This window comes from Cricetulus griseus (assembly GCF_003668045.3).
Source record: "Cricetulus griseus strain 17A/GY chromosome 1 unlocalized genomic scaffold, alternate assembly CriGri-PICRH-1.0 chr1_1, whole genome shotgun sequence".
Classification (NCBI taxonomy): Eukaryota; Metazoa; Chordata; class Mammalia; order Rodentia; family Cricetidae; genus Cricetulus; species Cricetulus griseus.
This window is the reverse complement of record NW_023276807.1, coordinates 20,945,587-20,971,709: the sequence shown is the minus strand read 5'-3', so window position 1 is coordinate 20,971,709 and position 26,123 is coordinate 20,945,587. Positions and strand designations below refer to the sequence as shown.

Genomic DNA, 26,123 nt, shown 5'->3' with positions numbered 1-26,123 from the left:
TCCTAGACTGGAATAAGAGCAAAAGAACATTTTATTTTCTAGTATAAGTAGTCAATAATCTTGTTGTACTTCTGATTGGTTTCTACTTGACAGATTTTCAATGGCTCATACATCATTTTGTATAACTCATGAAAAAAATCTTGAAGGTTCTAGCTATATGAAAGTGGCAATGTAGATTAGGCTAATGATTTGATGATCCCAAGCCACAGGAAAAGTTCTGCTCCATTTTACCTCAGGTGCAAAATGCTTGGATTTCAAGGGACAAAGATAATCCCTAAGGGAGAAGATTCCATAATGCAGAGGTAAAGATGTGTATATTTTGTTGTCCCGGTTCAAGAATGTTGGGGTATTCTAGGAACAACTTAATGACTAGGAAGAAGGGACTACCTATTAGTATAAGGATAGATAGCATAGGGTAAAACATTGATCGCCAACATAGGGATTGGGTTATAGCTGCAAAGCCACATGTGATGTGGACTCCTGATGTCCTCCTCTTTCCCTTTTGCTGTCCTGGCCCACAGTTTGTCTATTACCCAGGTGTATCAGGCTTATTTATGCCCCCAAACTACATAGTCTTGTCTGTAGACAAATAAGACAATAGCCTGACTTTCTCTTATTTATGTTGTAACTGGCCTGGAAGACATGAAGATATTCTAGGACAGGTATATCTCTCAATCTGACTATCAGACTATTGAAACAATGGACCCCCCCCCCAAAGAAATGGGAATTTCCCAAGGAATCTCATCCTGGGAAATGGAAAGGATGCCAACCAGAGGAGGAACTTGTTTCCCTGAAAGATATATCAAACAGTTGACCATTTTACAGGTTGAAGCTGAAACCCAGACAATGATGAGTCAATGTGAACAGGACCACACTTTGCCTGAGACTGCTTAGATGTGATATCTCTGGTTCTTCATTTAAGCTTTGATCTCATTTCAGGGCACTGGAGATGGACTTGAGACTTAAGGGGTTTGCTGGAACTCTATATGCCTCTTCCCTCTATAGTCACATTGAAGAAATAGTATTACCTGCATTTCATTTCTTTTTGGTTTTTTGTTTGTTTGTTTTGTTTGTTAGTTTTTGTCTGTTTAATTGATCTGTTATGGGCAAGTGCTAAAGCCTTGCTTATTAGAGTTGCCAGGACTTGTGATCTGTCTCTAAAATCTTTGGTAATAAGGATGTTTAAATATAGTCTTTAGATTAGATGAAACAACAACTTTCAACACAGTTCCTTTGCTAAACATAGGGAATATTGACTTGTATCTCTACCCATAACATCCCTTCTCTTATAGAATGCATTTGAAGTATATGTTCCATTTTCTCAGCAAAAGAATGGATAAGGAGAATTATAAAAGCATAATCCAGATATCAGTGTATGGAGCCATAGTGGCTTTTGGAAGAACAAAGGAAAGAAAGGGTATAGGGATGGAAAGGTGAGAAAAAATAATGGGAAGTAAATTTACTTATGCAAGAAATATACAGAGAATGATTTCTTTTTTCTATAACACATACAGTATTGTGGATTGTTAAAAGTGAATAAGATATGTGAACTCATCAATCCTAAACTACAGTGAGTAAAGAGAGTCAGTAAACAAATAAATTTAAAATGATGACTTTTGGAGTGGTGGAGTTATTGTAGTTTGAAAGGCCTGCAATAGGTTAATGTGTTTGAACACTTGGTCTTTAGTTGACTGTGCTGTTTGGAAAGGTTGAGAAACCTATAGGAAGGACATGGCATCTTGCTGGATGAAATAGGTCATTGGGCATAGGTCTTGTGGCTTCCTACTCATGTGCTGCTTCCTGAATGGGGATGCAATGTGACTAGGAGAGCTTCCTGCCTCTGCTGCCATAGCTATCTTGAATGCTTCTCTGTCTTCCCTCCATGATGGATTATATATCTCTGGAACTATAATATAGAACAAACCTTTTCCTGTTTACCTTCCCTTTGTCGGGTTATTTTATCCCAGCAATGAGAACACAAATAAGATAGGCATATAAGACAGTAAGAAAGTGTTTGCCTAGGCTATCCAATCCTCAGCAGTATAACAAGTAAATGACTTTAGAAAATAATTACAATGGATTGAATGTATGATTCAGCTACAATATTTAAACATTGCTGATGTAAGGGCACTTTGAGACAATACCATTAGGTGGTGACTGAGAATCGCTTCTACTGTTTCAACAGTTTTAAGACACTTATAAAAGATGCTTTAGGCAGAACTTTGGTACCCTACCCCACCATCTCTGCCATGTGAGGTCACAACATTCTTCTCTTTGGGAGGCTATAATAATAAGATGCTATCTTGGGAGATACAGCAACCCTAACAGGACAAATGAATTTCTTATGGGCCATCTTGCACTAAGCTTGTAGGTACTACAAGAAACAGAAGCCCATTTTTCTTCCCTATTTTGCAGAAACAACATAAATGGACTAGGGGCGATTATAACATAATAGATTATATTGAGACATAGAAGGCAGAGGGAAAAGAGAAGGGATGGGGGAGGGATGAACATGTAGGGGAGAGTGAGAGTGTGAGCAGGGAACAGGAGAGAATGTCAGAGAGTAGGTGAACAGGGTAGAGTGCATGAAGATTTTGTGTGAAGAGACAGAGTGTGTGTGTGTGGGGGGCATTATTGGCTAGCTAGGAACAGAACCTTTATCTGCATGTGATATCTAACTTGAGAGCATCATCATTAGGAGATAACCTTTAAAAAAATATTCCCCCCCTTAAATATAAATGTGAAGAGGAAGAGAAGAGTATATACTTCACCAGTAAAAACTATCTAAACAAATTTTAGAAGCAGAAAGAATGACATAATATTTCTAAATTAGTCTTGGATAGGCTGGATAGAGTAGACAAGACTATTCATAAAGAGTGAAAAGGACAAGGGTTGGGAAAAGTGGAGTCATCAACTCACAATGCTTATGCAGCAAGTTTAGTTAAAAGTAAAAGTCTGCTTTTGGATGCTGAGTAGCATATATAGCAAAAAACAGAGATCATACAATAGTTTCAATTGCTATTGAAGAGGGTAGAGAAGATGGTAGCTTGGTACACAGAAACACACATGATGACAGATTGCACAGGTGAGAAGGCAGAGAATCAAACATCCATCTTTGGTTTCTGGCACAGAATACCTAGAATTACAGTGCAACTGCATATGCTGCACCTGGCATGAGAAATACCTGCATTGGAACGAAAAAAGGAAAGTGAGCTTAATTTTGATCTGGTTGAGCATTAAGAGTCTACAATGCAGCCAAGTAAAGAGGCCCGGGAGACAGTTTGACTTAAGTTTAAATCTCAGAAGACAAAAGTAATGTGAATAATTAAATACAGTTGGAAACAGGAGCCCTTTGGGATAAAGGATATGAAAGCCAAGAATAGAGTTGAATAAGTAAAGTCAAGGTTAAGCACTGGAGATAAGCCTATTAGGAAGAATACTAAATGAGATAGGTAAGGAAGACGAGAGGCAAGAGTGACAGGTGATAGAATAAAACGCATTTGGAAGCTGTTCCATGGGTAAAATTAATTCTAAGACACACAGACTCTTCTTCAGCTAGGCAAACACCCAAAGGCAACTCAAGATGCAGTACAATAGAATTCATTTTTCAAAACTTGGCTGCTCATGGCTGAGCACATGCATAACATCTATGAGCACACCTACAAAACAGACAAATGCATGGCCTGCTGGTTCCCTGTGATGTGAGACACACCACTTCTTGGTCTCCTATTTTGGAAATTATGAAGAAATGGAATTGATTTCAGGGAACATTACTGTATGAATCAGTTTGAGTTTGTGCTCACCTTATTTGTTTTTAAGTAAACAACCCCTCAAGTGTGATTTGAGCTACATATGTACATTTTGTAATAGTTAAGTAAGCTAAATAATTTAGAACCGACTGGACCAAATAAATCACAATGTGCATTACTCTTATCCAGAATATCTATCCAAGGAGCGTATCTATTGACTCTGGGTCACTGGAAGCTGTCAAGGACTTAAAAAGACTGGAGATTATAGTCCAAATCATCCTATTGGAGGTGTCAGGGCTGAATACATATGGACCATATGATTCAGGGAAGGAAATTAAGCACATGAAAACCCAGGTGAAAGGCTGAGCTCATCTGAGGGTGTGGGGTACCTAGTCCAAGGGTCTATAGCTTCCAGGATGAACTGAACTGATACTTGTAGGCACGGATCTCCAATATCAGGCCTGGCTACCCACGCCAGCCCACATCAAATTCTCAGATCTGGAATACTTTGTGAGCAGACTATTGGCATCACTCTCCCAATTTGTGCTTGTGTGGATGAAAACAAGTGTTTAATGACACATTTTGATTTTTCCCTGCTCTTCTTTTAGTTGCATCCTCACAGAAACTCTGACTCATTTTGAAAATAACAGAATGTTATGTTGCTCTAGGCCACACATCTAGTAACATTTGGGTGGCACACATTCATCACAATGGGTTAAAAAAAAGGGGGGGGACACAAAGTTGGATGGGTGTGGAAGGGAATAGGGATCTGGCAAGAGTTGGAGGACAAGGGGTGAATATGATCAAAAGTATTGTATAAAAATGGCCAAAGAACTAATAAAAACACTTTAAAAACTGAGCTCAGCAGCTTGGCTCAGACAACACACTCCTGTGAGCCATCAAGAGATCTGAAAGGCCTCTTCAGACAATGTGCCATGAAGCGCAAAATGACCACTGGTCAGAACGTTCTGAGAAGACCCTGTTCTGGGTCACGACATTTCTTGGCACATCCTTCTTATAGTACATTCATGCATACCGGCTTGCTTATTCTTTCATAATAGAGTAATTATTTTTTATGCCAGGGATTTCCTTATCTGAGTCCTCTCTGTCTCTTGTTGTCATAAATATGCCTCCCTGAAAAATCCTTTTGACTTTTCTGTTCCTTCCCCCATGATAACTGTTTAGAGAGGCTTTTTATCATCTAAATCATTCCTAGGATCTGATTTTGTTGAGGCTAAGCAGGCAGAATGGCAGTTCTCAGAAAAGAGAAATAAGTGGCAATACCATTAAGGAAGAATCCCTGTTTCATATCAAATCTATTCTTTATCATGATCCAGGTTTGATTTTTTTTTCTTTCGTACTCTGATTCTGACATACTGTTTATATGTATCACAAAACAGGGGTATTTCTTCTAAGGGTCTCTTTGAAGTCTTAACAACCCTGCTGGCTTTGTCCCTCTACTCAGGGTTAGGGCTACATACAGCTACAAACAGACTTTTGACAGGTTCATCAGTAAACACACCACATTAGGCTTATCAGCTCTCTGCCACTAGGAGGCTATGACCCAAGAAAAATAATAATAAAAGTAAGAGTGGATCCAGTACTGAAAATTTTTCTCTAATCACAAACTGGCTACAAGTAGAACTTTGTTTCTCTGAATTGCACTGCTGTTCACATATTTAACTGAGTCCCTGCTCTGTGTGCACAGCAAAGGTGAAACTTGTCTGCTGATCCCTGCAGATCTATTTTCTTTGCAGGAAGTCTAAAGGTACTTAATTGCACAACCAAGATTAACTTTTTTTGCAGGGGGGGTTTCGAGACAGAGTTTCTCTGTGCCTTTGGAGCCTGTCCTGGAACTAGCTCTTGTAGACAAGGCTGGTCTTGAACTCACAGAGATCTGCCTGCCTCTGCCTCCCGAGTGCTGGGACTAAAGGCTTGCACCACCACTGCCCGGCCCAATATTAACTTGTAAGGATATCTATGACAATCTTCTTTTAAATAGTCTTTAACATATCTTCTAAAGGGTCTAGCTCACTCATTTAAACACATCGGTAAAGGTCCAACAAAATATCAAAAGCCAATACAAGTAAAACCTTAGGTCTGTGGATACTCCTTTCTCTAGCAATGGCTTTTCTATCTTTAATTTTTCTACTCAGTGTTGGCCCTCTTTTGTCCATAAATATATTCTTGAATTCAAGTATCCTACTATGACTCCTCACCACCAAGTGAGGAGATATGTGAATAGCACAATGCTCCAATTTAATAGGAAGCCACCAAAGAGAGAATTTTGGCATCTCTGAATTCTAATCTCTTATCTTTCTTTTATATGAACATAAAGGTTGAAAATGTCAGAGAACTCAGATTCCTGAGTTAATCATGACCTAAACAAAGAAGGCTGGGAGCAAGGAAAGAATATACCTAAATTTGTGGCCATTGCAGGATCACACACAGCCTTACTACTGTCTAACACTCCGGGTCACCATTAACCAAGCCCATCCAGAGGAAGAATGGTCCCTGTCACATGATATAAGTCATCTATACCAAATTCACCCACCTCCATTATGTAGCTTAGTTCACACATTAACTTGGAACAAATCCTCTTGGAACAAGACTTCCCTTACCATAAAAAAAGTTAAAAAGATGACATCTTGCTTTCTTTCATTGTGCTGAGTCTCTGCTTCAGACAGTCACCCCCACCCCCTCCTGCCAGCTTAACAAACCTCTTGCCTGAGGACACTTTGACACAGGGATTCTTTATCAAATCTTCCCTCCTTCTCCCTAAATCCCAAGAAGAGCAAAGTGAAGAATGGTCCCTCAAATTTGGACAAACATGGCCAAAACCCTTGAGGGCCAGCATTTTAAGACAAGTGTGCACACATCACAGGTTACCGGCAAGAGACCACATGCAGCCAGTGTAAACTTGCCATAGGAGAAGCTGCCTTGCATACAGCTCTCACTAAAGCAGAGTGTTCAGAGGCATGATCCCCTGCTCTGGGATGAATTGAATTTTTTTTCCTTCTGATTTATATGTTGAAGCCCTAACACTTGATGATCATATGTGAGATTATTTAGAAATATGTCTATTAAAGAAGGACTCAGGTTTAAAAAAAAATAGAGTGATTACTGTAGGTCCCAGTTTAGTCTAACCAGTACCTTTATAAAAAAGAGTAAGAACACAGATGCCAAGATGCAGAGAAAAAGAAGGACCATTAAAAGATGTTGACCTAAGGCTGTCATTTACAAGCCAAAGGAATCCACAAAACCAAATCTGTGGTGTGCTCCTTCCTCCAAACCTGAGATACATTTCTGGAGTATTTTTTTTTCTGCTAGCCCTACCAAATAAATACAACATCCAATAATAATTAAAATAAAAACAGTAAACAAACTTTGGTAATAAGTGGAAAACACACAAGTTTCAATGTTACCCCAACTTTTAGGAAAATAATGGGAGATTCTGAGAGTAAAATTGTGACAAGTTTTTTGTTTGTTTGTTTGTTTGTTTTGTTTTGGTTTGGTTTGGTTTGGTTTTGGTTTTTCGAGAAAGGGTTTCTCTGTGTAACTTTGGAGCCTATTCTGGCACTCAATCTGAAGACCAGGCTGGCCTGGAACTCACAGAGATCCTCCTGTCTCTGCCTCCCGAGTGCTGGGAGTAAAGGTGTGCGACACCAACACCCAGGGACAAGTTTTATTGTAATAAAATAAAAACTCAACCTAAACTATTATTTAGACACAAAGGACAAAGAAATTGAGACAGTAAGATAGCTCAGAGAGAAAAGGCACTTGTCACCAATGCTTGAAAGACCAAAAGTTTGATCCATAGGATCTCCAAGCTGAGAGGAGAGAACCAATTCTTACAAGTTTTCCACTGACCTCCACACACATGCTATAGCATACAGACACATACATGAACCACACACACACACACAGACAGACACCCACACCTTAGATAAAAATGAATGGAATTGGAGATCATTATATTAAGCAACATAAGCCAGATTTGGAAAGACAGAATTTACATGTTTTCTCTCACACAAGAAATCTAGACTATATTTTTAATGAGATAAGTTTAAGAGATAAAACTAAAAGAGGGATATTTGGTAAAAGGAAGGGCACAAGGAAAGAAGAGAAAAGAAATGGAAATGGGAAGGTGAATGTTATAAGTTTTACGCTTATATAAAAATTCACAATGATTACCATTTGTTTTCAAAATTAATATAAGTTACTATACTTATTTCAATAATTACCTAGCATCAACTAGCTGATAGATTGAATTATATAGATTCACATTCCTCTGCCTGCTTTCCTCTCCCACCAAACTGCTGGGAGCTTGTTACTTGCTCCCAGTCAGCCAGGACAGGAATTACTAGACTTACAGGACATGCAAAATAGATCTTTCAATCATGGTCCCATCTGGACCTCTCCTCCTATGAATTTTTCTCATAATACTAGAAAGGGAAGCACCACAATATCCCCTTAAGATCATCTCCCTTAAATTATCATATAAAAAGCTGGAAGCTCCAGGGCCCAACTGAGGCTACTTCCTTCAAAAATATCTAATCAACCTGTGGCCCGGGAGTGGAGACTTGACATTCTGATCTGCTCCACAGACTAGAACATTCTGTTGCCTTGTCCCATAATCCATCTGGGTTTTCTAATCACCAGGAGACCACTCCTCCCAAAGTCTATTCATCTGAAGACAAGGGAAGACATGGGTGAAATAATTGTCCCCTTAGTGAGATAATGGACTTATTCTCTTCAGAGAACTTCCCCATATATGATTGCTCATCAGTGCTCACCATGTCCATGTAAAAGAAGAGACTAAAAAGTATAGAAAGAAATAAGGTAAACTTAAAAAAGGAGTCATGCATTTCCAAGACAGAATAGCCTTTTCTTCAATGAGTTTTGAAATGTATTATACACATTGCCTTGCCAATTCCTCTTCCTCCATTTTGCATAGTTATCTATCACAGCCTACTCTTTTCATATGGTGATCTAAGTTCCCAGGAGATGTCCAGTGGTACTTCCTTCCTCCTCCCTTTGCCCAGCTCCCTTTTACATGCCAGATTAGTATACAAACAAAGATCAGAAAGATGGAGCCTGGAGGGAAAATCCAAAGAAAAAAATGAAGACCCTGCCCAACAATTCAAAGAATTTAGAGGGGACTGAAGAACTCCAAACAAGGAAATCAACTTTTCCATAGACTGGAACCTTCTACTTATTGATTCTTAAAAAGTCCTGCAGTTTTTACTACTTTTCAAAAAGGAGAGAGGCTTTCTGTGAGGCAAATAGTTCCTCCTATTTCCTCAAACCCATACACGAATAAAACTTCTTTAAACACATACTTGAATAAAACTGTCTCCTCTACCAGTCATCTAGTAGAAATGCCAAGGTCTGATAACAATGAAAGATGTTTGATTTCATTTAAATTGAATCACTCTTTCTAACAGAGCTCTTTGACTAATGGAGTCTGCATTTCTGTAGAATATGAAATGGATTTAATAAAGAAGTTGAAACCTGAGGTAAGAGTCTCCTATTTAATCTCAACAATTAAGAAATAAATTTCTCATGCACGAGTGTCATATCAAAGACTAGATAAAGAACTGTCAGGATTATTTGTTCTTCACAAAGAGAGAAAATATTAGAATGTAATAAACACAATAAGGTGAATATTACTTTGAAATTGAATATTTCATTAATATTGCTTTAAATTGTGAGTTTCAGGATGAGCCAAAAGGAAGAAAAAAAAATCAGTTGGAAAATACTGAGGGTCACCAAAACTTGTTGTTTAGGACCTGAAAATAATGAGGAAAGCCTAGCCCTTATAATCAAATGAATTTGATTATACTGGCATATTTGATTCCCTGTATACTACGGCATACAGAGGCTTTAAATAATTTCTTTTCTACATGGTGGTTTCAGTGAGAATGTCCCCACAGGTTCATTTTAATGTGTGGTCCCCAGCTGGTGAAACTGATTGGGAAGGATTTGGGGCTATGGCCTTGTTGGGAGAGATGTAGCCCTGGGGGTGGACTTTGAAGTTTCAAAAGCCACATCATTCCCAGTTAGCTTTTTCTGCCTTGTGCTTATGGATGAGATGCAAACTCCCAATGACTGCTCTAGCACCATGCCTGCCTGCCTATTGCTGTGATAGTAAGGGGCTGCAACCCCTTGGAACTGTGAGCCCCCATACTGAATGCTTTATTTATAAGTTGTGTTGTTAAAGGTGTTTTGTCATCACAATAGAAAAGTTAAGTATGCCAGGTGGTGGTGTTGCACTCCTTTAATTCCAGCACTCCTGAGGCAGAGGCAAGAGGATCTTTGTGAGTTTGAGGCTAGCCTGATCTTCAGAGAAAGTTCCAGAACATCCAGGGCTACACAGAGAAATCTTGTCTCAAAAAAACAAAAAACAAAACAAAAAATAGTAAAAATAAAAAAGGACAATGTCTCAAATAGATACTATTGTGAGAATTTATTTCATTCAAGATTTCTCTTTAAGTTTTCTAATTCATTATCCTTAAACTCCCTCTTTTCCTTTTCTCTCTCTGTCTCCATTGTCTCCCCATGGAGACAGCTGAACACTCTTCCTTTTCTTATTAATCCATGTTATCGATTTTGACAAACTAGTTTTTCCTAAAAATAACAGTAATATTTAGGAATTGTGTTTATAGAAAATCAAGTCCAAAATATAATTTTTCTGGTGGTAAAGGAGATATGCAATTAGAAACTAAACCTTCTCTTTGACTCTATGACTGGATCAACAGAACCCAGAGTTAAGACTCCCTTAGGAATTCCATGCTGGGAAATGGGATTGTTTGGTACAATCCAGAGAAGAGACATTAAACAGTTCTGACAACTTCTGCAGGACATTCTGGAGTCAAGCCAATGAAGGGTAATCGTTAGTCTAGGCCACAGCTTGAACAGTTCTGCTTAACTATGCATATATTTGCATGTAAACCTAAACCCCACATCAATAACCCTTCAAACAGACTTGGGGGCCACAAGCTTTTATTTGCTCTGCTTCCCAATGTAGCCACATTGCACAAACCTCATTCCTCTGTTTTCACCTTACTATTCTTTTTAATTGGCATGTGGGAGTAGGCAGCTGAGCGTTGCTGGTTAGGTACTAACAAGGCACTGGATTTTACTATAAAAACTCTACATATAACAAACTCATCTTTGCTTTCACCCTCCTATCTTCAGGAACTGTATTGTCTAATGGGCAGCTCATTTCTAACAAGCCTTGGTCTGAGTTTTCTGTGTTTACACCACTGCTGTGCTTTTGATCATTCACTCTGATTATTTATTGAGTGCTTCTCTAAATTACATCCTTCTTGATTTTTTTCATGACCTAATACTCTCATGAATGTTTTATTTACTGCTGAGTTCAGACTTGTATGTTGCTAGAATTTCTAACATTGGGACATACTGTATTTAAATATCTCTTATCCATGACTACCATCTAGCCTCAGTCATATTTTTCCCAGTGACATTGTAAGCAGTTTGAGAGCAAGGCTCACCTTTGCATTTCGAATTAAAGTACTAACAGTTAAAAATCAATCTGGTGTTCCCACTCTGTGGTAAATTATGCATCTAGCCTGATTGGCTTTGAGTGTCAAAACAATCCTAAGGAACAGACATAAATAATCTCAGTTATTCATAATCTCTTGAAATGTTATGCCAATTTATTTACTTACTAAAATGGAGCTGTAATCCACAAATCAACACAGTGTTATCAGGGTTAATCACTGACCTGTTTGGAGATGTGCACAATTTTGATTGCTCAAAGCACATGCTTCCAGCTGTGGTCTAAATTGGGCATGTTCTCTTCAGTCTTTGTTTCACTCTTCATGCTTCGAACAAGTGCCCTTTGAATAGTTTATGTGGTACTATGTTTTACACACTAGTCAGCACGCATGCACGCACTGTGTGTGTGTGTGTGTGTGTGTGTGTGTGTGTGTGTGTGTGTGTGTGTGTGTATACACAAAGTGAGAGTGTTTTACTGTTTAAAACGGGCCCAGTGATCTGAAGAACAAAGAGCATACAGTGCGTTTATAGTGTGCTTTGCAGAGGAGGAGCATGGGTTAGATACACTAATATCCAGGTGTCACTTATAGGAATTAAATTGGGTGTCTTTTAGCCAGAAGCAACAACAATCAATGCTAGTTTGCTAAATCCATGAGAATGTTGTGATCAGAATCTCAAAGAAAACTAATCTTATACTTGGCTAGGAACTAGTGATTCAGTGTCAGTACACTGATTGCTATTGTTTTATATAATTCCAAGAATAATGAAAAGCAACTAAACTCTTACAGCTTTATATTGCATTTTAGGGACAAGGAGATGACAGAACCATAAGAAAAGTACCTTGAAATACTGAAATGGACACTATATGAAGCCAAATAAGAACTTACACAATTCTGTTTCAAATTTTCACTTTGTTAGACCTTGTACTTCCTGTTAAGGGGAGGGGATGAAAAGTCAGTTTTTTGTAGATAGAATGATACATGGTACGAACTTTTTCAATGGCTAAAAATTGTAAATGGTGACATTTCTGTCTCTGAATTGGACTGAGCCATTTTATTTCATGTATGAGAAAACTATGTAAATCCCCAAACATTAATATTACCTTGATTTATTTGTTTATTTGAACAAATGTCCGAGTGTCTACTGTGCTTCAAGCTTTAGGTAAAGCTCCAGAGACACATTCATCTCTCAATAAGGTTAAAATTTAAGACTGAGGGCAGACATAACAACACTAACTACAATCTTATGTGAGAGGGCTGCATAAATGATCTTCACAAGGTTTCAAATGGCCCAAAGAGTAGTAAAAATTCTAATCATGGGTAGAAGTTGGTGGGAAGACCTTTGAGAAGAAATTATACATGAACCAAACCTTGAAGAACATATGTCAGTTTGGAAATAGTAAGGATAGGCCATATAAAGGATTTACTGTATTCTGTGAATTGTGACCCAGTGTAGAGGGTTGGAGAAAAAGAGACCTGTGAGAAAAATGCTACTGGCAGATGGTCTATTGGCTCAGAAAATAAAAAGGTACTATAACTTATCACTGCAAGACATACAAACACATATTTTTCCATTTCTATGTCTCACTAATTAAAATGGGATTGCAAGTGAAATGCAACAAGATATTATGGAACAGTTACATTTACCATCTCTTCTTTGTTTGAAAGACACAAATGGTCATATGTATTATAGTTGGTATCAAACCCAGGATAAAGCATAGTTTAACTGTGATACCCAAAGACAGAAATACACAGATTAAAAACAAAACAAAACAAGAAAACCACACAATTTTGTGAGAAGCTTCATTTTTCCACATACCATTTGACCAGGCAGGGTATGCCTGGCATGTATCACACTAAATTCTCCTATAGTAAATCTAGTGAGGACTTGTCCATAGTACTAATAATCACATAAAGTATTTACTTTGTTATATTTTCATGCTTCTCTCTTGCAGTGTTTCAAATTTTTGGCATTAAAATTGAAGACTAGATATCATATACATTTTGATTATAGACATTAATATGCAACACCTGCCAAAGAGAGACAGCGATGAAGGGGAATGGACTGTCGTCCATTTAACAATATAGATTGTTAAAATATCTGTCATTTTAATACAATTTGGATTGATGTAGTCAGGTGATAAAGGGACCCAGGCATTGATTTGCTTTAAATTAATGGCAAATAGAATTTATCCTCAAAATAATAAAACTATAAAGCTTGTCAAGTCCTAATTATCTTAATTTTATAAGGAGAAGCTCCATACTTTTCAGGTTTAGTAAATGTATGGGTTCTATATTTTCCAAGCTTTTACCTTTGTTATCAAAGACAGAAAACTATTGCTCATGAATAATAAAAAACGACATTAATTCCAAGAACATACATTTGGATAGTTGATGTGATAATAATGATATTTTAAGTAAGATTAATACTCTGGGGAATATTTTACCTCAAAATTTTATTTATTCTGCAATAGGAAAGCAATATTCTGGTTTATGAAGATGTCAAACCACACATCGTAAAGGAAAAGTTTCAAAAAGTAAACAAAATGGGAAAGCGATGGCTCAGTGGTTAAGCTCACTGGCTGTTTTTCTAGAGGATCCAGGTTCAATTCCCAGCACACACGTTGTGGTTTATAGCTATAAATAATTCCAATTCTAGAGCATCAGATGCCATCTTATTTCTTCCTTGGGCACTACACACACTTGATGCACAGACATACATGCAAGCAAAACATGGCCCCTCCTACTCAAACACACTTTGAAAAGTGCAAAGAGGAAATATCTTACTTACATTAAAAGCAGTAAGTTTCCTAAGAGCTGATAGGGGAAGGCAACAACCACGCTTTCTATATTTTCCATATTTAATGAAAAGTTAATAGTCCTATGGATTTTTCATTAAACTTATTTCCATGGGTTTTTCAGATCATGATTTATAATTACTAAGCAAGCAAAGACAAAATCTAAGAATGCAAGATCTTCATGGTATTTAGAAACTCAGATCAATGCATATTTCTGTGGGTAGATTTTCAGCCAAGCTAAATCTGTAATGGGTGCTGGTAATACTCTTTCATCAACATATCAAGTCAACCTCTTGTTCTTGTCAGCAATACTAGCCATTTCAAATGAAATATATTAACTAACTATATTCAAAAGAATGTGCCCTTTGTAAACCGTTTTACCTAATCTTCCTTCCAACTGTGGCCATTCTTTCCCTATTTCTGTGGGAAGGGTGGGGGACAAAAGCAACCCAAAGGCAAGTATTCAATTATTGGCTTTGTTGTAATTAACTACAAGTATTTGTGAATTCCTTCTAGAGTCAAAGTTCTACACTAAGTTTTATTTTCGGTGATGAGCTGGGCTTTCCTAGGGTCCAGCAATTTCTTTTCTGTTTTTCTGCAGAAGATTCTCCTTTTAGTGCCAAGATGTAATGAGATATAGGGGAGAAATGCAGTGGATATCTGAAACCCACAGGATTCAGAATAGTTTGGAAGGTCAAGGAAGACCTAAAAGCAGTCTGAAAGCCGAAGAAATAATGTCCCAGTCAAGAACACGCAGTGCACCTGGGAACCAGCAAGTGGCTACTGTGGCTTAAGTGATGGTGTATGGAGTGCCTGAATGGGAGCAGAGGGAAAGGAACATATAACATATTCCATAGTGTACTAGACACCAAGATAAGGGTTCTCATTCAAAGTCTGTGGATGTTCTGCTGACATCTCAAGAGCCATTCTGGATACCTGATAAGAAAACAGTGTGCAACTTGATACAAATTAGACCAAGATGCAAAGTAGGAGACAAGGGAAGAGGTCACAGAAATAAGCAGGCTGGGATGATTAGAGGTCATCTTAGAATAACAGTGCAACTCCTGATGAAAGGGTGACTGCAAGAGGATTTGTAAGGCAGATCCCACAGGAAGGCAAGATGAAGGAAATCGAGGTGATGTCGTAATTACTGACTAGGAACTGGTAATTTTAGAATAAAGAGCAGGAAATGCATGGCCACTTATATTTCAGGGTAAAATTAGTTTATACTTTATTAAGCCTGAGATGCCATATAGCACACCATCAAACATGCCCAAGGAGACCTTAGAGAGGGCAAGGTGAAGTTTATGCAAAGTGCTGAATACAGTCATCAACCCGAGTTTACCAAAGGAAAGAAAACAATGGGTATGCGCAAATGACTTTATATTAGGTTACTAAAAGTAGAATAAACGAGGTTCAACTTTTCCTAAAATACTCTAGAAACCAAAATTAATTTCTATTATACCTGGCGGAGTTGCTAATCTGGCATTTTAATTGGCTTACATTTGGACTAGGATTGTGATAGCCTGAGATATAAAAGGAGAATGCCAGAGAGGATAGATGGTATTACAGGTAGCTGAAAGATTCCAGTAAAGGCAGTAAACCAGAGAAATACACCTATCTTCATGAGGGAAGCATTCTGCATACCTGGAGTGAAGAAAGGCAGAGGCAATAAAGGATCATGTTTTAGGCTACACCAAACGACCCAGGAAAATCGCTTTATAGAAGTCAAATCTACTAATTTCATGACCAAACAACTGGTTAAATTAATCATTGAATGGCTGAAGTCTATAAGGAGTAGATCAATAAAAGTGTGTTTCCTGCATTGTCTGTAGGTGCACACCTTTCATCCTAGTACTTGAGTCAGTCACACAGAAACCCGAATTCAAGGCTAGCCTGTGTACACAGCGACTTCCAGGTTAAGCAGGGCTTCATAGTTAGACCATGTCTCAAAACAAAAAGACAGATGAAAGACATAAGAAAGAAAGAAAGAAAGATAGAAAGAAGGAAAGAAAGAAAGAGAGAGGGAGGGAGGGAGGAAAGAAACGAAATCAAAATATGTTTCTAATACAAACTGTCAGTCTTCATTTTTTTTTTTTTTTTGAGCTTTAGGACTAAACACTTCCAAGCCCTGTATTTTTGACAAATTAGAGACTTTAATGTTGTGATCTGCATGGCAATTTTTCTATAAGCATATGTGTCATGCTTTTCTTTTATGAATATATTTATTGTATTTTATGTCAAGGCCTTGAAATGTTACCCTTTTAGGTCAGTTATCACAGGGATTTTCAGAAGTGTAGGGGTGAAGATACAAGCAGTTTACTTAATTTCTTAAAAGACTAGATTATATTTGTAAGACAAGTACTATCTTCAAAATGTCGAATTATTTTGCTTTTCTATCCCTCATCTCTTTCATTATTGCCATTAAAATAGCAGGTAGTGGCGGTATGCTATGGAACTCAGCATGGATCATTCCTACACACATAAGCCTTCCTTTGTTTATAATATCATCTTAGAAATATTTCATGTGGGTACTGACCAGAGCATTGGTGTCATTAATGTCTGAGTCCATCATTATAAAACCTTTCCCTTGACTACTAAATAGTTAGTTACAGCAAAACAAAATAAGCCACCCAAACAAACAAAAAATAACACCCTTCCCCCAAAAATACCTCTGTATTTTCTAGGGGAAATGTAACCAAACTCCTGAGTGAGGAGTAGAGTGAGAAAATAATACCTAATCTGGCAATTTTGACAAAACTTTATCTTAATGAGTGTTTTTATAATAGCAGAATTACATTTTTTTCTGCAAATGTAGAAATCAATGTAGTAATACATTTTTGTCTACAGCAGAGAAGGAGTTAATCTAAATCACACACTGGCCTTGCACTAAATATGCTGTTTGCCAGGCTTTGTTTTAATTGCAAAGGAACTACTCAAATGGGTGAGTACTTAGGCTCTATTATGGAGGTACATGATGTTGCTCTAGAGTCTTCCATGACAAGGTCAAAGGTCTTCCTGATCTACTGAGTTTCTTATTTTGTTTCTAAAATAATCCTTTATGTGCCTTATACTTTCAGGCAAGAGTTCTCAATGTTAAATATGTTTTCTCTGTTTTAAATAAAAAGTCCCCAAACAAATGTTACACTATGTCCTCTTTGCATGCTATACTTAATATGCTTTCATTATACCTAATGTACTTTTAATAGTCTCCTATGGCAAGATGCTGATATTAAAAGTGGGAATAAAATAGCCATGATACCACCTTGAATTTGCAATAATGCTTTTTATCTGCGGGCTCGAAGCACTTCACACATATGCTCATTTGGTCATTCCTTGAGCTTTAATGTGAGCATTTTAATGGCTAGGATACTGCGATGCAGCATTTCTGAGGGAATTGAGGTCACTGTCTGAGTCTACATTATACACAGTAAAAATCTTTCTATGAAGCCACAAACATTCCTTCCTTTTAGTCCCGTGCCTCCAAGGTAAGTACACTGGTGTCTGGGGGTAGGAGGCAAATTATGATCACCTCTATACTGGTCTTGACCTTCAAGCTCCATCTCTCTTACCTGGACACCATCAGATGCAGGGATGTAACTTGCCCTTTTAAATGTATCGGTCACATTTCTGAGGATTTCCACAGACACAAGAAGATCACCTGCATAGAAATTTTTCCTCTGGGTTAAATCCAAGAGTGTCTTGGTGACCTGGGACATCCCATCACCTGCCAGCATCCTCTGCCCCTTTGCAAGGTGCTCTTTAATCTGTCATGGTCAAAAGAAGAGAAAGCACATCAGAATCTTCATTACTATTTATCCACATAATTTCACTAAGCAACTATTTTTAAAGTTTTCAGTAAACTTTAAAATAGGGTTGTGGTAATCAAAAGGATTTCAAAACAGTAAATTCTATGCTAGGTCTCTGGGACATCCAGCCTCTGGTTACTGGCTTTCCAGGCAGTGTCAGGGGTAAGCGCACACTCGAGGCATGGGTCTCAGGGTGGACCTGTTATTCGTTGGTTTCCCAGAATATCTGTGTCATCCTTATCCCATCACATCCTATAGGCTGGACAGATGATAGGTAGAAGGTTATGTGTCTGGGTTGGTGACTTAAGACTATGTCACTGTCTTCCCTGGTCAAAGGGAGTAGCCAGTTCAGGCTATGTATCCCCTTTTTTCTAGTAGTCTTAGCTAGGGTCATCCTTGTAGATTCATGAAGTTTCTCTTTTACCAGGATTCTGTCCCAGAAATAGTCCATTTTCCAGTCTGCTCTTTCAGGACTTTCTCCCTTACCCCACCTCTAACTTATCCTGGATGTTCCCATCCCCACCTGCCCCAGTCTACCTAAAAATTCTCTTCTATTTCTCCTTCGAAGGGAGATCTGAGTATCCCCTTTGTAGCTGCTTGGCTAGCCTCCTGAGTCTGTCGATTGTAGCATGGCTAACCTTTACTTTACAACTAATAGAAACTGTGGTCAGGATGTAAAATAAATAAATTAATTAATTATGCTAAGCAATTAATTAAAAAACAGTAATTCTGTAAAACCTACAGTGTAATGGTTTAACAGTCCACCATACAAAATAAAAGCTAAAGTAAACATTGTGTATCTTTTTCAGAATTGACAGTCTTCCTGTTTTAAATTAGAATGTTCAATAAATGCATTGAGGGGAAAGCATTTTTAGTGTAGAAATTTTTTTTTAAAAAATGGCTTTTACATGTAACAAGTCTGGGAAGTTATTTAGGAGGATGAGATCAGAAATGAGAGACTATAAACCAAGTGGTGGTGGTATAGGATTTTATTTCCAGAAATCATGAGGCAGAAGGGTTAGATCACTGTGAGTTGGAGGCCAGACTGGTCTACAAAGCAACTTCCAGAACAGCCAGGACTACACAGAGAACCATGTCTTGAAAAACAGGGAGGGAAGGAGGGAGGGAGGGAGGGAGGGAGGGAGGGAGGGAGGGAGGGAGGGAGGGAGAGATTATAAATACATTATAATATTTGCTCTCAACATCAATTTTGGTAGTTTCTGCCTTATTATTTTAGGAGGGTCTAGAGGTGTATCTCACTGGCAGAGTGTTTCTCTGGAATGTAAGGTTCTAGATTTGATTGCACACACACACCTCACATCTCCAAATCAAATGGAAATAAAGAAAAACACATGCCTGTAATCCTAGCAAGTGGGAGGTTGAGGCAGGATTGTAAACAAAGGCTAACCTGACTTACATTGTGAGTTACAGGCAAGCCCAGGTTGTGCAATGACCACACTCAAGCTCAAGAACGTAGACTTTTTGCAGGACAATCTTAACATCTCCGTTTAATCTCTAAATATTTGAGGCTTATAACAACACAATAGAAAGTTAAACAACTTCTTTTTATATAAAGAAAGCAATGACAAAATAAAAATAAGAAAAGACAAAACAAAATTCTTTCAACAAGGTTTTTCTGAGATATAAAATGTCAATTAGTCCAATGACCAGAGAATCAACTGTCAGTTTTCATGTGTGGCTGATCTCACAGTATGAGAAGACAGAAGCTCTAAGAATGGCAAGGTATGAAAGGGAGAGAGAATAAACATCCAAGAAAGTCTATTCTTTACCATCACCATGCCTAACCTGTAATTAAATTGGTTTTAAAATGACAAAACAATCAAGAAATTATATACCAGAGAAATATTCAAGAAGAAATATTAAATTGTAACAGTCATTGCCACCTTTTAGTTAAGAAATATGTCATTAAATCTTTTAAGTATGGCTATCAAAGTGCACTGATATTTCCTAAAGACATTTTTCTACAGTTATATTACAAAAAGTGTTATTTTCTACTAAATTCTGCACTGCTGAAAATTGAAATTTAATTAATTTCACTTGGTGTGTGTGTGGGGGGGGTGTAGCACCCTTGCTGTATACATGTAGGCCTGAAGAAAACTTGTGTTAGTTATCTTCTTCCACCATGTAGGACCCAGAGACCAAACTCTAGTCATTGGTTGGTAAGATACACCTTTACCCTCTGAGCCATCTTGCCAGTCCTAACACCTGGACTATAGTCTTGGCATCAATGTTCCTGTCCTTGTCTAGTTATAGTCTCAGTGTCCCTTGGCATGAAACTAACACATTCAGTCATAGCACACACACACACACACACACACACACACACACACAAACACCTACACACACACACACACACACACACACACACACACACACACACACACAGGGTGGTAGAGGAAGAGAGGGAAGGGAAAGGAGAGGGGGAGAGTATATTTTTTTCAGCCATTATATAAACACTGTTCCTCAGACTAAGGGCTCAATGGTGTACCACAATGACACACTGGTGTACCACTGATGTACCACAATGATACACTGACAGACTGCCCCTAAAATACTGAGAAAATTTTTAAATTTTCTATTTTGGTCACATGTTGCATGACTTCCTGTTAATGTGCTATGATATCCTTCCTTTATCTCCTACATGGCACTCAGATTTATTCCTTATGATTCCAAATAGACAACGTTAACAGATTCCTTTCCTGTGCTTTCTCTCATCCTGCGCATTTACCATTTTTACCACATTGACTATTTATCATTCCCATCCACCTTCTGTCCCAATAAGCTTACCATACAGTACAGTGAAGATGCCTCAGAGCAGATTTAATTGTTTTGCACTAATTATGCCTCTTCAGTGTCATGCAGTAAAACCAGCTTCAGAGCTCTGAAGTATATATACATCTTGTCATAGGTAGGAGGATTGGATTCCTACCTTTACTATAATATTTGAAAAAATACATTGATGCAGTAATGTGTTTTAAAAATCATTTTGTTAATTCAAGTTAATACAACTGAGAGAAACCTGAGATAATCAGCAGCAGAAACTCTACAAGGAAGACCCTTTCCATCCCATGGTAGAACTCAAGAGTTGCAGCATCTTCATCCTTATTTTCTGTGGTCTAGTCACTTATCCTTTCCTTTTCCTCAAGGATAGTCGAATACATCCAATGCTCTTGGACATTTCCATTTGGTTTTCCTTCTGTCTGAACAAAGTATGCTGTTTTTTGGTCACCTTCTAAGAAAGCTCTTTCAAAAATGGTTTCCTTGGCCTTGCCCCATCTGAGGAATGGATGGGGGTGGGATGAGGGAGAAGTGAGGTTGGTATTTAAAATAAATAAAATTGGTTTCCTTATCCTTCTCAATCAACATGTTCAATGTCACCTGCCGAATCTTGTCTGTTTGGTTTACTGTTATAATTTTGTCACTGACCTGACTTTCAATATGGAATGAGTGAATTAAATGGCTGAATGGGTGAGTCATCATCAAGGCTCCTGCCACTGTCATATCACAGGAGTAAATATGAAAGTCGTCCTATCTTACATCTTGACATTGTCAACAGCAAACACTTGAATCAATAGCATGAGACAAACCAACAACAGTCCACCAATAACTCTTGACTTACAGAGATCCTACAGTATCTAGGCTGAAAAATGTGAAGCTCCGAAGAGGAGATTTAGAGCATCCCGGAGGGGCATGACGTGAATGGAATCTAGCCTGCAAATGTCACAAGTTCAGTCTTCAGTTTTGAAGTCACCTGTACAACTCAGAGGGGCAAAGGACTTAGATTTACTTTTCTTCACCTGGTGCAGAAACAACAATAGCTACCACTCTGAATGAGGTCTGACTGCTTTCCTCTAGTATTTTACAATCTATGCCTGTGTCTAGGAGAATATTTATGTCACAGGTCTTATGGCTGTTTCCCCTCACAGAATTTACTTGAAACTTTAAGAAGAAAACATCCAGGCATGATTTCTGTTTGCAATAGAAACAGTTATAGGAGGCAATGAGTAGATTGTCCAATCAGAGGTAGGAAAGCCAGTCTTTCTCATCTGCATCAGTAACACATCTAGCCCGAGTTAGTATTAAATTAGCATCAATGCCATCTGACAGCTGCTTAGCAGGCTTATATCGAATGAGTTGTGCTCAGTCCAGTTCTTAGCAAATAGTTGCACAGCTCATTCCAGCTCTCACAGTTGGCAGTAATTAGCTGCCCTCTGGACATCATTACTAAAGTAAGCAGGACAAATACCTTGCCATACTTTCATATGCTGGTGTAGACTATGCATAGCATTGATGCAAAGAATAAAGAGTATTTAGGGAAGACACATTCTTTCCAGAACACATTGAGTTGAAAGATGCATTCCAGTTTATTGACACTGAGTACACTGTGTGATCATTCTTAGAAATCTTGCTAAAATTTTCCGAGTAGATGTAGTGCTAAAACCCATCTTTTAACTGAGATTCTATCACTTATTACTCAAGAGTTTTGGAGAAATTTCTGTTTTCTATATCATTTGTCAGTAAAAAGGAGGGCAGGTACTGTTGTTGGGGGATTGCTGAATAGCTTGTAAATCTCCAGGATTCAATTTCCAATTCCTCTTTTCTCTATGATAGACAATGTATACTAGTCTAGAACTTTATGTCTTTAACATCCAGTTCAGTAATTATTTCTTCATCTGGGTTCAATTGGCCATTTATTCTAATTATTGACTGCAGTGACAATATTTACCATTTTTTATACTTGAATATGAAATTCCCCTTACTCACCCTAGCTCAGGTATAAGATGGTTCCTAGCTCATGGTGATATTCTGAGAGGTATTAGCAGATTTGGGAGGTAGGTCTCAATGGAATGTGGTTTTAGAAATGTCAGTGGGAATGTGTTTGGGGAATTGGTTGTCACTGGATCATTCCTGTCTGTATGTCTTGACTTTTCTATCTACTCCAGTGTGAGCAGATTTGCTGTATCTCATGCTCCTTGTCATAATCAGGATGTCCAGCTCTCAGCAATAATACTGACAGACTACTGTGGTGAGAAACTGTGAACCAGGGGACTCTTCCTTCTGATGATGCCTCCTCGGATTTTGGCCACAGCAATGAAGAGCTCAATTACAGAGTAATAAATTGTGTACTTTAGCTTCTACATTCTCTTCCACTATCCAACCATATTCTATTCTTCCTCTCGTCTCTTATTTTAGACAAATAGATTTTTTGTCATATATGCATCTCTAACTGTCCTGATTCCTACATGTGCTGGTGTTCTGCCAATAGCACTTAGATAATACAATAAATAATTATTGTAAGCATGTGGAAATGTGCTCCTCCTTCAGGGGCCCAAACAGGGACTCTAAAGTATCTTGTAGATCAGTTGCAGATGTATTTATGCCCAACAGAGGAGTCCTCAAGCAGTTTGATGGTCCTGTTTCAACTCGCACTGGTTATCATGTGAATTCCGTTGGCTCTTAGTTCAGGCCAGGAATTCAGTTTCTGAAAAGTTATTTCTTTTCTGTCCTTCTGCTAGTGTTCTGAGTCACAGAATTCACAGAAATGCCCTAGGTCCAAGAGTTCACAAAGATTTTTCTTATCTTTGAAGCCAGGGTAGCAACAGGGTGCCTGGTTATTTCAGCAGCCTTGGTAGAGTTCCTCTCCTTCTGTGAAAGGTTATCCAGTAGGCATTCCCATAAGGGATTTTGAATCTTAGCCTCCAACAAGTGCTCTGGGCTCACACATAACCTGATATCCCATAGTTTTACTCTGTAACTTGGCCTTTGTTTTGTTTTTATCTTCCTTCACTTTTGGTATGTACAGATTGTCTCTTTTTAGTTCAACTATACTTTTGTTGGTGAACTTAAATACTTGTCTTTCAGTATGATCTCTGAAGGTCAGCTTTTCCTAACCTATGATTCCTACGTTTCTGCTAGTCTTCTAATGACATCTTATCCAAACTATTTACCTCTTCCAAAAGAAATGGCATGAATCTGTTTTTGCCTCCTGACTCACTGTCTTGTCTAATTTTACATGCTGTTAACAATTCCTCTGATTAAATTGTTACATTTCTTTTCTGCTTCATGAATTCTATTCAGATAAGTATAATCACGACATGATCTCTACTTCCATGCCTCCTGGAAGTAATCTTGTTGTATCTTACATCTTTGTCATATTATTGTATTATCTCATCCATTCCACTAGACTCTAAACTCCTGAAGGGCTTGTAGTTCCCAATCATCTTCGAGTCTGCTATAATCTCTCTCATGTAGTCTGTCACACAGTGGTATCTCTTGCTCTATGTGCCTGCTAAACTGAAGTGAGACCAAGGAAAGATTTCCTTTTTTTGTGTGCAACTGTGCCACTTAAGTGTTTGCAAGGTAAAGGTGGAAACTGATAATCATTCAACATAAAGAAATATGTAATATTGGAAAACATTCACAGGACAGAATTGCCTTTTAGAATAGTCTTTCCAAGAGAAGAACACACCAATTGCTTATCCAATATGAATGATCTGAAAACATACACCTATAAGTAATGTTACAGAGACTTAGTAGTTTGTATTTATGTATTCTAGAATTTTTATAAATGTATATATGCTATATATGTGCATATGTGTATGATGTATGTAAAAATGAATGAAAAAAGAGGTCATGAATTGGAAAGAAATTAAGGAGATGCATATGGAAGGGTATGGAGTAATGAAACAGAAGGGAGAAAATGATGTAATTAAAATATAAAGTCAGAAGATAGAAATAAGATTGATAATTAAAAGGCATTAAATTGATGTAATTAGATTTGGAAATTATGGAATTTGGGATTCTGATTTTGAAATTTTTAAGTGTTTATACTTATAGTTATTTACTTTCTATCTTTAAAAAAGGTATAAGAAAAATAATATACAATTTATCAAGCAGCTTCTAAATGGCCAGTTCAGGACTAGAAATGCCTCATGAGATTTGAGTTTTAGCACGATGCTTATTAGTGCCACAGAAATCTACAATTATCCATGTAGAAATAGGGCCCCAGTCAGATTAGCTGTATACCAGCACTCCAGCATTCCTAAGCAGTGCTTGTCCCAAGATTTTCCTTAAAATACTCTGACTCAAGAGACCCTCTTAGGAATTATCAGAGTTAATTCTTATATTATAACATATTTTCACTAAAAGTGATCAAAAAAGGTTTAATTATTTAAATATCATACCCAGGTCCTCACATTATAAATGGATATTAAAACATTTTCTCCTGAATAAACAACATGAGGAATATAGAACTATAAGAAATCTACCACACTTTGAGGTCCTTATAATTATTTGAACAATAGTAACAATTTTGCAATATAAAGTGTAAATGATCCTAAAGCTGTCTGCCAATATGTATAAGAATACCTATTTTATTCAAATAAAATAGGGTGGGGCAAAATATGATTTTCCCTGGGAAATAATTATTTTCTTAACTTAGTCACCTGAGATGTCAGAAATTCTTTTAGGATATTAGTATTTCCTTTTTAAGTGATAATATCAGTAATTATACCTGTTGACATTCCAACACTGAGAGATATTTGCTTCAAAGGACAAACCAAAAAGTTACTGTGACAGTCACATATCATATTGCAAGATTAAGAGTGAAAGGGATAGGATGGCATATGAAATTGTTGGGGTTTTTAATAGTTCTCAATTATGCCTCCTTTGTCTTTATAAAAAGAGCATTAGTGCAAGCTGGTCATGGTTTATAGAGTGGGATGTAAATTTATTCTATCCATTTTATACCACCCACTGACAGCCAGTTACCACCATTGTCTCAATTCTAAAAAACAGGTCTATCTTTGCAAATGGTATACTTGATACATCATATATTTATATATTATGTCATCAATAACTCCTACAGTCCATCTGTAAGGTATATTAACATTTTCACAGTTCTGAGTGGCTTCAATTAAAAGATAAGTATACATGGAACTTCTTCCCATAAAAGAATAATCTAAATATATCTTTCAATTCATTTAACAATTATGTCATATTTTTAAGATCAATGTCATTCACTTGGTAGTGATGTTAAGTTATTTACATACCTAGTGGGCATCTCATAATATGACATCCTAAGTTATAGAATCTAAATGCTGTAAAGTTAGGACAAATGTTTTTCAAATACAGATGTGGGTCAGCATTGTGGTCAATTGGGTAAAGGTGCTTGCTTCCAAGTAGCATATATTTTTTTTTTATGTTCTCTAGTACTTCAAACCA

The 26,123-nt window shown here is 37.5% G+C and overlaps 1 protein-coding gene across 1 annotated transcript in view; it reads right to left on the bottom strand.

Moving 5' to 3' along the window:
• Adgrb3 (adhesion G protein-coupled receptor B3) overlaps nucleotides 1-26,123 on the bottom strand; it is a 697,729-nt gene that overhangs the window by 360,020 nt on the left and 311,586 nt on the right. Inside the window, exon 9 of the mRNA XM_027392824.2 lies at nucleotides 17,643-17,837. Coding sequence (XP_027248625.2) covers nucleotides 17,643-17,837 — 195 coding nt within the window. The remainder of the gene's footprint in view (nucleotides 1-17,642; nucleotides 17,838-26,123) is intronic.